Consider the following 19,058-nt stretch of genomic DNA (forward strand, 5'->3'; position numbering starts at 1 on the left):
TATAACTTGCAGTAAGCAACATTTATTAAAATAAAAGTATTCAGAACACAGAATAACATGTAACAAAAGCAATTTGCAAACATATTTACATTCCCATATAACAGTTAAGAACATCATTATTGTATTACACATGCACGGAAGTGTTTGTTTGACTAGGTGCTGCTGGTTTAATTACGCACAATTCAAGTTAGAGAAGGGGTGCGTATTATACACAAGGTTTAGGTTTTTCAGAGGTACAACCGCCTAAAAATCCCCTGCATATTATACTCAAGGGCGGACTATACTCGAGGATTTACGGTAATCTGATGTTCTTAGTTTTGTCTTTAGAAGTAATAATTTGTATCATTTGTATTTTGTCTTCCAGGAGTATATTTCACCTTACTTTGGCATCAAATCAGCAAGTGAAAGAAGAATGGAAATAATTGAGAACAGTGTTTTAGAGATGCAGAACAATATGGTGGAGACCATGAAGAAAGTCCAAGATGTTGTTGATACTATACAACAGCAGCAGCTATTATTAAATGAAGAACTTCTCAAGGTAGCCAGTTATAAGTATTGTTGTATCAACTTAGAGAAGTTCATAAATTATTATCAAGTATACATAGTTATTTGTTACTGGACAATGTCAGATGTGTGTGTGTGGGTCTGGGTGGGTGTTTGTGTATATATACACACACAGAGAAGGCGGCGAGCTGGCAGAAACGTTAGCACGCCGGGCGAAATGCGTAGCCATATTTCGTCTGCCATTACATTCCGAGTTCAAATTCCGCCGAGGTCAACTTTGCCTTTCATCCTTCCAGGGTCGATAAATTAAGTACCAGTTACACACTGGGGTCGATGTAATCGACTTAATCCGTTTGTCTCCTCTGTGTTTAGCCCCTTGTGGGTAGTAAAGAAATATATATATACACACACACATACATACACGTGTGTATGCACACACACACACATAGATACCTGCTCTGCATGTCAAGTAAAAATATATCTGAAAAAGGCATAACCATGACTCTATGGTCAACAAGTTCACTATGCAACTACACGGTTTTAGCAAATGCCTTCTAATACAGCCCCACACCAACATTGAGAGTGAATTTGGTAGATAGGAGCTACATGGAAACCTACCATATAGGTGCAGATGTGGCTGTGTTGTAAGAAGATTGTTTCCCGGCTACGTGCTTTCCTATTCAGTCCACTGCATGGCACCTTGGGCAAGTGTCTTCTACTATAGTCTCAGGCTGACTAAATGTTTTCTCTTATTGTTCCTATCGTGGGAATATTATATATTTCCCATACTTTTGTATCTTAAATGCATTTTCAAAATGTAGTTATTTCATTGATTTTTAATAGACTTATTGCGTCATATATTAAAAAAATTTAATTTAAATTATGAGGTAAATCTACCATTTAGTAATACAATAATAAAATAAAATGAATAAAATAAGTACTTTCTGGGAATTTAATAATTCATTTAAGGACTGACTATTACTACCTAGATTAATATGTTTACAGTAGAAGTAAGCTTTTGTTAAACCAAGTCTATAAGCTAATTCTATTTCACTAAATTTGCCTTGCTAAAATTTACATGTGAATTTTACAAACATCCCTAATGATCTAATGTAGGTGTTTCTATAGAGTCATTCAAACTGCTAGAAATACCAAAGAAATCTTCAGATCGCACCCAACCATCATTAAAACAAAGGTGGCACAGTTTCTCTAAAACTACATTATCCATTGTCTGAAATTAGAACACAGAACTTTAATGAAAATATCGTTTTTTAATTGAATGTCTGTGTAAATTGATGTGAAACAGTCTTGTGGAATCAATGAGTCGGGTTTTAAATCACAAAATAATGTAAGAATCTGTCATGCATCATCTAAATCAGTGGTTCTCAACCAGATCCATATGACCCCAGGGGCTCCATATAAGATTTTGGGAATCTACACAAGTAAAATTAGGAATCCACAGTGAAATACTTCTGTCCATGGGAAAATAATTTTGCTTTAGATTTATCTATTGTAAAGAGCAGCTAGATTTCTTTCTCAAATATGTTACATAGTTCAATCTACACAAGTCAATGTGTGGAAAAAGAAATAGGAATTTTAGAAGAAGTATTTATAACACTAGTTCTTAAACATAAAAAGGCTGTGGGGCTCCATCATAGTAAAACTGTCTATAGGTAAAAAATGGTTGAGAACCATTGATCTAAGTAATTTTTTTCTTCCTAAGTTGATTTTAAAATAGAAAAAGAAAAATCATTTGATTAATTTAAACTTATCTTTTACTAAATGTGAAAGTGTGTGGCTTAGTGGCTAGGGTGTTGCACTCAGAATTGCAAGGTCATTGTTTCAATTCCTAGTCTAAGCAGTGCATTGCGTTCACTCAGCTGTAAATGAGTAAATCTGAAATGGACTTGCATCCTGTTCAACACCCTAGCCACTAAGCCACACACTTTCACATTTAGTAAAAGATAAGTTTAAATTAATCAAATGATTTTTCTTTTTCTATTTTAAAATCAACTTAGGAAGAAAAAAATTACTTAGATCAATGGTTCTCAACCATTTTTTACCTATAGACAGTTTTACTATGATGGAGCCCCACAGCCTTTTTATGTTTAAGAACTAGTGTTATAAATACTTCTTCTAAAATTCCTATTTCTTTTTCCACACATTGACTTGTGTAGATTGAACTATGTAACATATTTGAGAAAGAAATCTAGCTGCTCTTTACAATAGATAAATCTAAAGCAAAATTATTTTCCCATGGACAGAAGTATTTCACTGTGGATTCCTAATTTTACTTGTGTAGATTCCCAAAATCTTATATGGAGCCCCTGGGGTCATATGGATCTGGTTGAGAACCACTGATTTAGATGATGCATGACAGATTCTTACATTATTTTGTGATTTAAAACCCGACTCATTGATTCCACAAGACTGTTTCACATCAATTTGTTGTGATCTTGGTTACTTACATGGCATGGAAACTGGGTAACTGGGTCTATGAGCCATAGCACTTGAGACAGTTATCTGTCTCAAGTAATCTTGAGACAGTTATCTGTCTCAAGTAATCTTGAGACAGTAATAATTACATTTTGACTATTGGAATTCCCTATGATCTTGTCTTCATCCTTATACATTTACCATAGAATAATTGTTTTTAAATGTTGATTTGGTGTGTGATTATATGATAATTTGTAAACTTAAAAAAAAAACGAGATGACAAAAGAATAAACAATTTTTTTATGAACTTATTAGCTTACAGCTGTTTCTGCTATAAGATGCAGTGTGCTCAGAGCTGAGCTCCTGAGTAACACCTTACAGCTTCACCAGAGTCTCAAACATGAAGTGTTGTAAACTTATAAAGAATGTATTTGCTCATTAGTGTTTTGTTTCTACATATTGGTGTTTAATCATGTTACAGTCAAAATCAAATGGAGCATCTTACCCTCAGTCAAGTCGGCTTTCCAATGAAATAAAATCTGAGTTGACATCAATTAAAGGTATTCTTCTAAGCAGGTAAGCCATACGATTTGATGATACTTCTGTATTTTGTCTGCATTTCAGGTTTGTGATAGTTGTTTCTTAGAAATATGAATCTCTGCCATGGCTATAGATTCCTGTACTTAAAGGTTTATTATCATCATCATCATCATCATCATCATGATTTAATGTCCACTCTTCCATGCTTTCATGGGTCAGATGGAATTTGTTGAGACAGATTTCCCACAGCCAGATGCCCTCCATCTCATCAACCCTCACCTTTTACTTGCATGGTAATATTTCTCGAGATCAGACATTATTTACAAGCATCACATGATGTGAAGACAAGGGTACACACACACACACACACACATAATGGGCTTCTTTCAGTTTCCATCATCATTATCATCTCTTCATTTAATGTCTGTTTTCCATGCTGGCATGGGTTGGATGGTTTGACTGAAAACTGGTAAGCTGGGAGCTGCACCAGGTTCCAGTCTGATTCGGCATAGTTTCTATGGCTGGATGCTCTTCCTAACACCAACCACTCCAAGAGTATAGTGGGTGTTTTTACGTGGCACTGGCATGGGTGCCAGTTATGCAGCACCAGCATTGGCCATGACTACAATCTTACTTGGCTTGACAGGTCTATTGCCAAGAGTCTTGACTACTCTATGAGGCCCAAAGTTTGAACAGTGCTTTTTACATGACACTGGTATCAGCCACGACTACAATTTCACTTGGTTTGACAGGACTTCTCAAGCACAGCATATCGCTCACCATTTGAGGGTGCTTTTTACATGCCAGTTACATGACGCTGGCATCGACCACGACTATGATTTCACTTGACTTGATGAGTCTTCTCAAGCACAGCATATCACCAAAGGTCTTGGTCACTTGTCATTGCCTCCGTGAAGTCCAATGTCTGAAGATCAGGCTTCACCATCTTGTCCCATATCTGCCTGGGTCTACCTCTTCCACAGGTTCCCTCCACTGTTAGAGTTCAGCACTTCTTCATACAACTGTCCACATGACCATACCAGCACAGTCATCTCTTTTGCACACCACATCTGATGCCTCTTATTCCCAACTTTTCTCTCAAGACACTTACACTCTGTCGTACATGCACACTGATATTACCCATCAAGTGGAGCATGCTAACTTAATTTCACAGCCCATGTTTCACTGCTGTGTTGCATGGCTGTTCGTACACAAGCATCATACAATCTACCTTCTTCTCTGTGAGAGAGGCACTTTGTTACCAAAACAGGTAGGAGCTCTCTGAACTTTGCTCAGCCTATTCTTATTTTAGCAGCAATGCTCTTGGAGCATCCACCCCAACTATTGACTTGGTCACCTAGGTAACAGAAGCTATCAACTACTTCTAGTTTACCCCCTGGCATTTGATGGAGTCTACTTTCTATGTTAATTGTACCTGTTCACCTTCTATACAAAATACTATTATCCCTGTTAACCTTCCTCTGATATTGCTGCACCTCTTATATGTCCATAGTTTATATCGGGTACATCTTATGGAGTCCTACCTACACTTTTACTACAGATTGGGCAGGGTCATCAACCTGAAGGGATTTATGATTTGTTTGCTCTTTTACTTACTAAGACTTTGGCTTTTGCTAGATTAACTCTAAGGCCTTTTGATTCTAGACCTTGCTTCCACATCTAAAATTTCTTCTCTCATTCTGGTAGTGATTCGGCTATAAGAACAAGTTCATCAGCATAGAGGAGTTCCTAGGGGTAGCCCCTCTAAAATCCCTCTGCTATTGCCTGGAGGACTATGATGAGGACTGATCCATGGTGAACCCTTACTTGTACCCTAAATTCATCGCTATATTCATAGCTAATCTTCACCTTACTGACAGCATCCCTGTACACAATTTGTACAGCTATCTAGCTTCTATATTGACCACCCAATATGCCTTTAGAGGTATTAGGATATATATATATATATTACCAGTGCCGGTGGCACATAAGAGAACCATCTGAACGTGGCCGTTGCCAGTGCCGCCCCGACTGGCCTCCATGCCGGTGGCACGTAAAAAGCATCCACTACACTCACGGAGTGGTTGGCGTTAGGAAGGGCATCCAGCTGTAGAAACATTGCCCGATCAGGCTGGGCCCGGTGCAGCCTTCTGGCTTCCCAGACCCCAGTTGAACCGTCCAACCCATGCTAGCATGGAAAGCGGACGCTAAACGATGATGATGATGATATATATACACATTAGGAATGTGTCATGAATAAATATTCAGAGTAAACAATAGGCATTAATGAAGTGGAAAAGTTTAAGGATCTCAAGATGGTACTCACGAGTGATGAGAGGCAGGAAGCAGAATTGGATGCTAGAATTGCAGGTACTAGGATTGAAAGGTCACAGCTTCGATGCTATGGACGTGTGATTGGAATGTCACAGGAAAGTATTACATGACAGTTTTTAAGACAGACCAACTAGTAGGAGACCTAGGGGTAGATCAAGAATGAGCTGTTTGGATAATATCCATAGTCTCAGTTCGTTGTGCTTGGGAATCCAACTGGAAAGTCCAATGGTAGTTGCTTCTGATAAGACCCTATGGAAGAGCTGTCAGAAGACTCTACCCTTACAACCCTCCTAGGAACAGTGGGTAGAACAAAAACATTATTATAACTGAAACATCATCATCATCATCATCGTTTAGCGTCCGCTTTCCATGCTAGCATGGGTTGGACGGGTCAACTGGGGTCTGTGAAGCTGGAAGGCTTCGTCAGGCCCAGTCAGATCTGGCAGTGGTTCCACGGCTGGATGCCCTTGACAAAAAGTATTTACTTATATGTGTTTATGTCTTTACTCATCACAATCATTTATATTTGCTTTCTATACTGACACGGGCCAGATGCATTGTTATAGTATGAGTTGGTTCTTATTCAAAGTTATTGTCCTTCTGGGGGGATCAGAGAACCAGGGCTTGCTTGTACTGGATGCATTTTATTGCAGTGCTACCACTAGCCTTGTTCCTTGCAAGAATCTGTTCTACTCTACATTGTTTCTATTCTTTCAAGGAAATTCAGCTTGAAGAGAAGAGAAAGTATGAGTGTAATGAGGGAAACAGAGTTGCAGGAGCAAGCGTATGGTAGGAGAGGAAGTAACAGAAGGGAGACAGTCATAGCTACGTGTTAGTTGTTGGTATGGAGAATAAGGCACATGAATAACATGAAGGGATAGTTTTTCAGGAAACAGAGTGGCTGGAGCATGTGTATGGTAAAGGAAGAAGTAATTGAAGGGTGACAGTAATAGCTACATGTTGTTGATATAGAGAATGAATAGGATAAGGTGCATAAGTGACATGGAAGGATAGTAGTACAGATGGGTGATGCTAAATGAGAATAGAGTGACATGGAGGAGAAAAATGGTTAACAGTAAAGAAGGGTGATGGTAGGGGTTATTGAAAATGAACAGATTTTCTGTTGCTCTTTGGTTATATAGACATTGAGGGAAGAGGGATGGAGTGACAAAAGATGATGGTAGAAACATTGAAAAGTAAAAAAATAGTGTAATAAACTATGACTTATGTCTTACCATCAAAACAACCTTCTAACTTACCACCACTTTACTCCTTTAGAGTTAATTTAGTGTTTAATTCACCCCAACCCCATGAAACAACACTGGCCAAATTAAAGGATCTAAGGATAATCTTCTATCTTATATCCATGCTGGTATGCGTAGGATGGTTTGACAAAATTCAACTGGTTGGAGGATTACGTCTTCCTCTGATGTCTCATTTTTGCTATGGTTTCTAAGGTTCCAGGCCCCTTCTAACACCAGCCATTTTGCAGAGTGCACTAAGTGTATTTTTTGTGGAACCAGTGCTATAGAGTTTGCCATGCTACCATAAGGACTTAAGAACCCTCTCTTACCTTGCATTGTTGTTTGGATTGATTATAAAACAGAACGCTTTTTGTGGCACTAGCACTGTTGTGGGGTGGTCTTGTTATTTGCAAAGCCAAAGAGTGTATCCCATGATGAAAGGAATATATTTATTGTGAAAGGATGGTAATAAATAAGGTAACAGAGGGGAACAGTGTTGAGGTGGGAGCAGAGGAGACAGGGAAGTAATCTTACTTTTTAATGTGAAACAGAGGGTAGTTTTCAGCTGTTGAATTTCAGTTCTGTCCCCTGTGTCATTAGATTCTTTCATACCCATTTATTACAACAAACAGACTTTTTTTCCTAGTATTACTTTTAATTTTGTGTATCTTTATGTATTTTAAAAATATCTGTATCTTATATTTATTTACATGGTCTATACTGGTACTTTATATTCTACTCACGCTTATTTCTCACAGAACAGCGTTAGATAATGTAAATTATTTTTATTCATAACTTCACCGTTCTTACGTCATATAATTTTAATATTAAAAATTTCTCCCTTTGAATAATACTTTTTATACTATCTTTTACCTTTTATTTGTTAATTTTTCTCCATTTTCTATGTTATTTAAATCACCCTTAGTACTTGTAGTATGAGGAAGTGTTATAAGATGAACAAAATGCAATTCCCCTACTCAGTGCCAACTGGATTAAATCCAAGATGTGCCCTACCCGTTTAACCTATCGCTAGAACTTAGGGCAAATTCCCTTTCTACCTCACATGTCTACACGTATCTATCTGCTCCCACTACCTGAGGCCAAAATGGCCTACGCTGGTCCTACTTCTGCCCACTTGACCTCATTCACCCTTCCTCTTCCAGTAAGGCCCCTCAGCCATTACATCACTGACCCTTTCCTCCCAGTTCACCTCATCTCCCCGGTACACTAACTTGCTTTGTTTGTAATCAATGATTTCTGCTAGAAAATCAGCTGCAGTGTGAATTGGTGATTATGTCCTTGACTAGACTAAAGGGTCCATTTAACCACATATCTCCATTTTGGTTGTCACTCACTTCATAGAGTATCCTGGGTAAATATAGTGGTACCAACACAAGTGGAGTTGCTTTGTACACCACGTGTTGGTGCCTTGTAAGATATACTTGTATACGTACTAGTAGCTCCAGTTCTCTATAGCTACTGAATTTGTGAGTATATAAACACATTGGTTGTTTATTTCTCTGGGGTTGATCAGAATGATTTAGACACATCTGAAGAGAACTCAATAAGGTCTGAAAAGGGATTAAGACTGTTCGTCATTTTTTCAATCTATGGGGAAATAGTTAAATTTGTTCTGTTTATATGTATGTCTATTGTGTAAGTTACATATATTATATCATGTATTGATAATATATGCACTGAAATTCCCCATGTGGCATCATGTAAAAGTGCTCATGCAGTGCCACATGAAAGCACCTGTGCAGTGTGATGTAAAAGTACTCATGCAATCTCATGCAAAAGCGCCTATGTGGTGTCATGTAAACGCACCCTTGCAGCATCATGTAAGAGCACCTGTGTGGCGCCACATAAAAGCACCCAGGTGGTGCCATGTAAAAGCACTCGTGTGGTTCCACATAAAAACGTCCTTGTCGTACCATGTAAAAGCACTGATGCAGTGCCACTTAAAAGCACCCACCACACCCTGTAAAGTGGTTGAAAAGGGATTAAGACTGTTGTCATTTTTTTCAATGGTGCATCCAGTTGTAGAAACCATTCCAAATCAGACTGGAGTTTGGTGCCACTCTCTAGCTTGCCAGTTCTGGTCAAGCCATCCAACACATGCTAGCATGAACAACGGATGCTAAATGATGATGATCATCATCATCATCATGATATCCCTGTTGACAGGCTACTAATATTAAATAAACAGTTACATTTATGATATGCAAATTAGTAGCCTCAGTTCTCTGTAGTTATTTGATTTGTTGAGTATATAAACAAATTGGCTGTATATTTCTTTTGGACTGGTCAGAATGATGGAGACACCACTGAGTACCCAGTAAGTTTCATAAATCAATTAAGGCTGTTCATCATATTTCAGGCTACAGACAAATAGTTAGATATGCCCTGTTTATATATATCCACTGCATAGGTCACATATACACACATATATGTGTGTCTATGTATTTATATGTGTGTGTGTATATATATATATATATAAGATGTGTGTGTGTGTGTATGTAAGATGTATATATACATATATATCTTATATATATACATAATAAAACGGAAGATGTGTGTACAGGCCTTTTTCTTGATCTCCCTTAAAATCAATATTTTTCATCTGATTTCGTTCACACTGGGAACATACATCACTTTGTTCCAGAAATAGTCATAGACTTCAAATTTTCCACATAATGAGTAATGCTGTTCCTAGGGGACGGAAACACTTTCTCATAGGTAAATAACAAATACCAACGGTCGTTGCTTCAAGGGACATTACTCTTATGATGTAGTTATGTTACTTTCACTTTGTCTTCTACTTTTATAATACCCATTCACTGCAAACTGCCGATATTTGCACATTAGCACTTCCTTGAGGTAGCCATACAATTTAAATCAACTTTTAATCATTTTTTAAATGCTTTCAGAAATTAATCCATATTAAATATATTCCCTGCTTTTACTCATACAAAGTTGAGACAGTTATCCAGTTTTTGCAAGCTGCCAATATTTGCACGTTAGCACAGGGCTGTTTTTGCACCTACAAATGCAGCTGTCATCACTCCTAACTATGACTTACTCAGCAAGCTACCTTATCAAGAACATTGTTGCGGATCAGTTGACACCATTACCGACCTTGGTCAGGCTACACACTTTCCAACAATTTCTCAACTCCCAACATCATCCTGGACTCCCTTTCCATGAACTTCACTTAAAAGTTGGTTGCTTTGTCATCTTCCTATGCATACTAAATGCATCCACACTATGCAATGGAACTCGCCTTCTGGTCAAACAAATGATGGACCACATCATTGAAGCCCAAATTATCACAAGACACAGCAAAAACAATACTATTTTTATTCCGAAAATTCTGCTAACCCCAACAGACTGCCCCTACCGTATTTTCAAAAGGGCCACAATAGCCTAGGATAGCTTTCTACCTGGCCAACTCCTGTCAACCGTCTTACATATGCATGTATGGAAGACAGACATTAAATGATGATGCTATATTTCTGGTAAGGCAGCTGCACGAGAAATATCTAGCCAAAGATAAACCTCTGTACTTAGCTTTTGTTGACTTGGAGAAAGCCTTTGACAGGGTCCCCTGATCCCTAATCTGGTGGTCAATGTAGAAACTGGGGAGAGATGAGTGGTTGGTGAGAGCTGTACAAGCCCTGTACGGGAATGCTGTCAATAAGGTGAGGGTTGGCAACAAGTATAGTGAAGAATTCCGGGTAGAAATAGGGGTTCATTAAGGATCAGTCCTCAGCCCCCTCTTATTCATTATAGTCCTCCAGTCAATAACAGAGGAATTCAAGACAGGCTGCTTCTGGCAGTTCTTCTATGCTGATGACTTTGCTCTAATAGCTGAATCATTGCCAGAACTAGAGACAAAGTTTAGGGTGTGGAAGCAAGATCTAGAATAGGAAGGCTGTCAAATCACAAACCCCTTCAGGTAGGTGGCCCTGCTCGATCGGTAGAAACTCCATACAATGTACCCAGTGTAAGCTATGGACACATAAAAGATGCAGCAGTATCAAAAGGAAGGTCAACCAGGAAGATAGTTTTTGTGTGTGGCAGATGCACAGGGGCAATAAACACTGAAGATGTACAGAAAACAGATTTCAGAGGAAAAAACTAGAAGTTAATAGCTTCTGCTACCTAAGTGACCAAGTCTGTAGTGGGGGTGGTTGCTCTGAGAGTCTAGTGGCAAAGTTCAGGGAGCTCCTACCTTTGCTGGCAACTAAGGGCCGCTTGCTCAGGATGAAAGGAAGACTGTATGATGCATGTGAGCATACTGCCATGCTACATGGCAGTGAAACATGGGTCATGACTGCTGAGGACATGCATAGGCTTGAAAGAAATGAAACTAGTAGTGTAAGCGCACTGAGAGAAAAGCCAGGCATAAGAAGCCTCAAATGTGGTGTGCAAGAGAGGATAATCTCTTAATAAGGGATCTTAACAAGAAATTATCGGGTAGCTAGCGTGAAAACCTCATAAAAGAAAAGAATTCGAAAATAATTTTTTTTTTCTTTTGAACAAATTAATTATATCTATATTGTATAGAGGGCATTAATACACATAAATGCCTCACACTAAGAGGGACAAAGTCATTACTACCAAAATGGAAATTGCAGATGTGTTACCAGTGCCGGTGGCATGTAAGAGAACCTTCCGTTTCGCGACCGTTGCCTGTGCCGCCCCGACTGGCCTCGTGCCGGTGGCACGTAAAAAGCACCATCCGTTCGTGTCCGTTGCCAGCATCGCCTGGCCCTCGTGCCGGTGGCACATAAAGAGCACCATCCGTTCGTGGCCGTTTGCCGGCTCTGTCTGGCACCTGTGCGGGTGGCATGTAAAAAGCACCCACTACACTCACGGAGTGGTTGGCGTTAGGAAGGGCATCCAGCTGTAGAAACACTGCCAGATTTGACTGGGCCTGATGAAGCCTTCTGGCTTCACAGACCCCAGTAAAATTCTCCAACCCATGCTAGCATGGAGAACGGACGCTAAACGATGATGATGATGATGATGATATATACATATATATATATCATCATCATCATCATCATTGTTTAATGTCCGCTTTCCATGCTAGCATACAACAAATCTATGAAGAGATTTTATCTCAGATAATTCCACAGCATCATGCCTTCTAATGGTGTGTATATATTTTTGCATGATACACATCAGCGATTTTTATGTATTTATATATATATTCATGCATGTGTGTGCATTTGGTTTGAAAAGTTTGCTTCCCAACCACATTGTTTCAGGTTCAAGTCTGACTGTGTGGCACCTTAAGCAAGTGTCTTGTACTATGGCTCCAGGTTGACCAAAGCCTTGTGAGTGGATTTAGATACAAACTGAAAGAAGTTTGTCATATATACAAGGCAAGGTGAATAAGCTGTCGTCAAAATTACCCAAAAATGAAAATGACACTAACATCTCATTTCAACAGCTATATTTACCAAAATATGGACATAAAAACATTGATGATGATGATGATGATGATGATAATGATCTAGCTATCAAACTTAGATACATATCTATGCGCGCACACACACACACACACACATAATGATAAATAATATACATAATGTGTGTGTGTGTGTGTGAGAGACCATTCTGTAAAGTGGGTGGCATTAGGAAGGGCATTCAACTGTAAAATCCATGCTGAAACAGACCTTGCTGGTTTCACATAAAAAGCACTCAATCCACTTTGTAAGGTGACTGGCATTAGGAAGGACATCTAGCCATTAAAACCATGCCAAAACAAACAGTGAAGCCTGGTGCAGTTTTTTGGTTTGCCAGCTCCTGTCAAACAGTCCAACTCTTGCCTGCATGGAAAACAGTCATTAAATGATGATGATGGTGATATATATATATATATTGGATAGGAGCACTCTGTCGGTTACGACGACGAGGGACCCAGCTGATACGATCAACAGAACAGCCTGCTCGTGAAATTAACGTGCAAGTGGCTGAGCAATCCACAGATGTGTGTACCCTTAATGTAGTTCTTGGAGTAAATTCTGCGTGACACAGAGTGTGACAAGGCTGGCCCTTTTGAGATACAGTTGCTACTCATTTTCACCAGCTGAGTGGACTGGAGCAACATGAAATAAAGTGTCTTGCTCAAGGACTCAACACGTCGCTGGGAATTGAACTCACGACCTTACGATCATGAGCCGAATGCCCTAACCACTAAGCCACGTGCCTACATATATATATATAGGCAATAAAACATATCAAAAAAGAAGCACACTCTAAAGAATAGAGCAGTAATTATTATTCAGTTTCTGTTGACCTAATCCACTTACTTTAATCAGGCACTGTTCTCGCATTGTGATGGAATTGATGCTTTTCGTTTATGTCCTGTAACTTAACAGTTTGACAAATACAAATCAATATAAGTATCAGGCTTAACAATAAAAACCAGGCATGACACAAGTAACTAAACTCGTCAAGGTTGCATATGTTGCCTAACTAGCAGAATCATAGAAGTAAATGAGGGGGTACTCTGCTAGCTACTCATCAGGCCAAAGATACCTGAGTTAAATGAAGATTACATTGTTGTCAAGGAATCCTATAAATAATAATTTTAAGCTTTGAAGCTTTTACTGTGTATTGGCTAAAGAAAATAGTCTAATATTAGGGCATATAAGCCCTTGATGGAAAAAAACAAACTAATAACCACTTTTTTCCACCAAGGGCTTATATACTCCTATATTAGACTTATTTTTTTTTTTAGCCAATACATGGTAAATGCTTATAAACTTAAAGCTTATTATTATTTACAGAATTTTCACTTGTCACCATTTTTTCATTTAACACAGAGTATGTATGTATGTATGTATGTATGTATGTATGTATGTATGCATGGTGTGGTGAATAAACTGTTGTTTAAATTACGTATAATGAAAATAACATTCAGTTCTATATTTAAGAGATGAGGAATTATTTACATTATTTAAATTTACGGATATTTGTCCTTATTTTGTTTGTTGTTAACACAACGTTTCGGCTGATATACTCTCCAGCCTTCATCAGGTGTCTTGGGGAAATTTCAAACCTGGATTCACATTCTTAAGGTATTTTTTGGCGGCGGTGGTGGTGGTGGTGGTGCTGTTGTTGTTGTTCAGGTCACTGGCTGGAATTGAACTTGGAATCTTGGAGTTAGTAGCCCATGCTCTTAACCACTATGCCCATGGGCATATGGTGTAGTGGTTAAGAGCGCAGACTACTAACTCCTAGATTCTGAGTTTGATTCTGGGCAGTGACCCGAATAATAATAACTTCGAAAAATATCTTAGGAATGAGAACCCATGTTCAAAATTTCTCCTAAACACCTGATGAAGGCTGGAGGGTATATCAGCTGAAACGTTGTATTAACAACAAACAAGATGAGGACAAATATCTGTCAAATGTAAATAATGTACATAATGAAAATAAGACAACATCTGATTTTAACAGATATATTTATCAAAATTGCATAAAAATATCTTGAAATACTAAAGAGTAAATTTATTCAATAAAATTGCCATTGGCTCCAACCATGGCCTCCAGATGACTTTGGAAGCTGCATCTCTTCTGGGCAGTCTCCTTGTTTAAGTTGGTGAATGCTGCTATAATCCTTGCCTTCATTTCATCTTTGGTGTTACAAGAAGTTCTGTTGGCCTCTTGTTCAACTGTGCCCCACACATAATAATCAAGGGGGTTGCAGTCTAGGGAGTTAGGTAGCCAGATGTTAGGGGTGATGTCGCAGAAATTGTCTGACAGCCATGACTGAGTTCTCCTGCTTGTATTGCATAGTGCAGAGTCCTGTTGCCAGACATGGCATCTTGCAGCAGCCACCCTCTTGACCCAGGGTAGCACTACCTCCTCCAGGCACTTGATGGCGGCCTTTGTGTTGAGTCTGAGGCTGAATGGGAAGATGATTTGAGGCATAATGTTGCCATCTCTAGCGTTGCACTAGTGTCCTTGTGTACTTTTGTAAGATGTGTGAGATAGTCAAGAAGATAGAGATAAGTGGAGAGACAAAGAGAGGATAGGTTACTAGAAGGATAAGGCAAGAATATGAGAGAGAAGAGAAAAGAGTTATAAGATATTAATGCCACCTGAGAATGAGAGCTTTGCTGTGGTGTCCCTGCATAGTTTAGTTGTCAAGTGAGCCAAGAGGAAATTTATAGTGGACGAAGGAGAGTAAGCACTGCTACTAAGTGTTTGTGATCCTCTTTGTCTGTCTAAATTGTTTTAAAGAGTAATTTGTAAATATGTTGAAAGTAAGTATACATGAAAGCGGGAACAGCAAGTTTATTGTCTGTTGATCATGTCCCATAAAATTAAAGATAATTTCTATAAATAAAATTGCTTGGAAATACAATCACATATCAACATAAATGAATTAATGAAGTCATAATATCCTACCTTAAAATGGTGAAATAACTACTTCTAGCCTTCTATATTGTTTATTGCTCTTGTTTCTCTCTCTATCTCTATCTCTCTCTCTCTCTAATGCCACTCAGCTTTTGTAACCTTCTCAGTCAGTATCATTATAAATATTAATATATAAATAATAAATTCCAAATGCAAATTCAGGAATGCTAGAGCTCCCATGTATACCTTAGTTTTTAGAATATGTACACTGTATCCCTGCATATCCTAAGTTGTAACTAAAAGCAGTGGCACCAAAAGAGGCATTTAATTGTAAAATATTACCTGAGAACATCTTGTCCAATCCATTCCAGCACAGAAAAGCAGGTGATGATATATCTCTTCAACAATTGACAAAACATAATGTTGGTGAAGATTTGCTCACCTATGTAAGCATAGTAAAGCAAACATTAAAATGGTGATAGTGATGAAGATGGTCTTGTCCATAATATTCTTAAGTCTCCATCTATAGTCTCCCTCTTTGAAACCTCATCAGATACTAAGTGGCTCTTGTAACAGAAGATTGCTTCTGATCTGGTTATACTTGATACACCTACGATTATCCTTTTGTCCTGCTAGCTGTCACTTAATATCACTCCTCATTGACATCACATATACAATTTTGATGACAAAAACTATCAAATACATCAACATTATACTTCATAGCTTCACAAAATTATGTAACCTTTAATTTTCAGCTAATTACTTATTTAAAAGTTTCTTAGAATTACTTAACAAGTGCTTACATTTCTTTTGGTTTAAATGAATTTTTTGGTGACTGCTTTTTTTTCCTATTTCAGGAAGCAATTTACGCCAATACCAAACATTACAGCAACTCTCCCACCTTGGCAGTTATCAGAAGAAAGTAGCAATTCAAATAATAATAGCCATGTAGAGCTGTCGGTTGGAAAATCCTCTCAGTCTTGTATAAATACTGCAGCAGACAAAATTAAAAGTGATATAAAAGAACGGATGAATCCAGTTGCAGCATCTGGGCAATCAAGTGCAGATTCTTCAGATATTAGTCCAGTGAATAGTGAAGACCTAGCACCAGATATTGAAGACATAAGTAATGTGAATGAAAGCAATAACCAAGATTCTGCTCAGTCTACATAAACGATACAAAAAGGAAAAGGAAGGTGTTTGGTAGGTTTTGAATAAAAAACAAAAAAAGAAAAGAATGGAGAGCAGGGAATCATTGAAAATATTTTCTTAAATCTGTTTGTTTGAGATTTTTGTATAACGTTTACTGGTAACCAGAGATGTGAGATCACTATGAACAAGGATAAGGTTTAACCACTTTCAGTGCCGTACGGGTCTGATGAATAGTCAGTGGAGCAGCTGTGTAATTAACAATAACTATTCAGCAGTTTCTTGATAAACATAATAGTAAATAATATTTTATTTGACTGTAATTGAATATGGAAACCTGCTGGTCATTTGCTTGCAGAACTGAAAGGATAAAATTATGATTTAATTTACTACCTTTTGCTTTGAAGCTTAAACACGTTGGTTCATTTGATGAACAGAAACAACGTTAACACATCTAAATTGCAAGAACACTGCTTGAAGCATGAAAAAGTTTTCATAATATATTATGAATAAATTTTGATGATCACATACAAGCACCTGTTTTTATTTTATGCTGTTATGGGCAAATTTTGTTAATGATAAATGAGGAAATGGTTGCATTCAACCATAAAATACTTCCTCAGTTCTAATTTAAAAGCATATCAACCAAACATTTGCTATACTCTAATGCAAATACTTAATTCGTCAGACTTCACTGGTTCACTGGTTCTTTCTTTCAGGTTCCATACCACTTCTTCTGGAAGCCTTTCACTGCCTACTGCTGGAAGAATTGAACTCAGCACTGTAAACCAACTAATCCATCATCAGTGTTGCAGTTGTAGAGTTAATGTTTACAGTAGTATATTATCCCACTTGTAGTACTTACTTAAGTGAAAGTGGACACAATTCTCTACAGATGATAGATAAAAGTCAAATTTCAAAACTGCTTTATTCACTACCATATTGATGGGACCTGTCTTTACTCTCCGAATGGAAAATGCATTGTGTGAAAGCATTAAAGTATTAAGCATGTATATACTCAGAAGAAATGAAATATTGGGTCATCCCATAAATAATGTGGCTTTTTCAATTGCATGAACTAAAAGTCGACAGAGGGAAGGGATAAACTATCTCCATCAACTTGCTATAAAAGCAGGTAGTAATTTTACCTTGTGCTTATTCTTAGTGTAAGTTTTGAAGAGTGCCGTTCGATTTTAACAATTTTTTTTTTCAAAGTTATAATGGCAGTAACAAAGGAGCATAGCTGGCATATTTTGCTTTATGAGTTCAATAAACGAAACAACACAATGGAAAGTGCGAGGAATATTTATGCAGTATATGGGGATCCGACAACAAGCATAAGCCAGTGTGAATGGTGGTTCCAGAAATTACAGCCTAGAAGATGAGCCTTGTCGTGGAAGATCTGTAGAACTTGACAAGGATGTCCTGCAAACTCTGGTGGAACAAAATCCCATTGCAACTGTTTGAGGAACTAGCAGAGAAGCTTGGATTTGGTCATTCAACCATTCGACACCTGTGTGCCATCGGAAAAGTCAGCAAATTGGGTCAGTGGGTTCCTCATAAACTTTCCAAGTCTAATCATGCACAGAGAGGGAATGTGTGCTCTTCTTTGCTGTCACATATCATGAATGAACTGTTTTTGAACCGAATAGTGCCTGGTAGCAAGAAATGGGTTCTCTATAAAAATGTGAGGTGCCAAAGACAGTGGGTAGGGAAAGGAGAAACAACGGCTCCCCAGCCTAAAGAAGGTCTTCACCCATGAAAGGTTTCGTCTACTTTGAACTTTTAAACCCAAACCAAAGGAGATTTATTGTGAGCAACTTGATTGGCTTATGTTAACGCTAGGAGAAAAATGATCATCTTTGGTTTCAAGATGAAAGCTGTTCCTCCATCAGGATAATGCTCGGCCACATACAGGGAGGATGACATTCCAAAAGCTGGAGCAGTTTGAATGGGAAACGATGCCCCACTTACCATATTCACTGGACATTGCCTCATTATTTGTTCTGCAGTCTTCAAAATCATTTGGCCGGAAAAAATATGAATACTGTAGACAAGGTCAGAACAGTACTGGCGGTGTATTTTACGTCACGGACAAGTTAATTTTGGAAGAGGGGCCTTGCAAGTCTAGCAGATAGATGGAAGAAGATTGTAGAAAATGAAGGAGAGTCTATTTTATATTACAAAAGAACTTTATCTTAATTTTGAAAAATAAAAAAATATAAAAAGAACTGCATTGTTTATAGGATGACCCAATATATTTAATAAGGGTTCCAAATGTTAGTAAATGTAGATGTTACCAATTGTTTTATGAGGCAGATGTAATGTCTGTACAAATCTGAAATACATCTTATCTTTTGCCAGAATGGAAAGATTAGAAGTTATGTAAATCTCTGTTTTATATTGTCATGGGAACATCTGCTTATAGTCTTCCATATATATATATATAAATCTCCATATATATATCTATAT

At 37.9% G+C, this 19,058-nt stretch overlaps 1 protein-coding gene across 1 annotated transcript; it reads left to right on the plus strand.

The window, feature by feature from the left end:
* Positions 1-338: 338 nt before the first annotated feature.
* LOC115213079 (peroxisomal membrane protein PEX14) lies at positions 339-17,116 on the plus strand. Its single transcript, XM_029781998.2, has 3 exons — positions 339-538; positions 3,422-3,516; positions 16,295-17,116. The coding sequence occupies exons 1-3, from the start codon at positions 413-415 to the stop codon at positions 16,608-16,610; spliced, it is 537 nt and encodes a 178-aa protein (XP_029637858.2). The 5' UTR covers positions 339-412; the 3' UTR covers positions 16,611-17,116.
* The last annotated feature ends 1,942 nt before the right edge of the window (positions 17,117-19,058 follow it).

This window comes from Octopus sinensis, linkage group LG6 (assembly GCF_006345805.1).
Source record: "Octopus sinensis linkage group LG6, ASM634580v1, whole genome shotgun sequence".
NCBI classification, from domain to species: domain Eukaryota; kingdom Metazoa; phylum Mollusca; class Cephalopoda; order Octopoda; family Octopodidae; genus Octopus; species Octopus sinensis.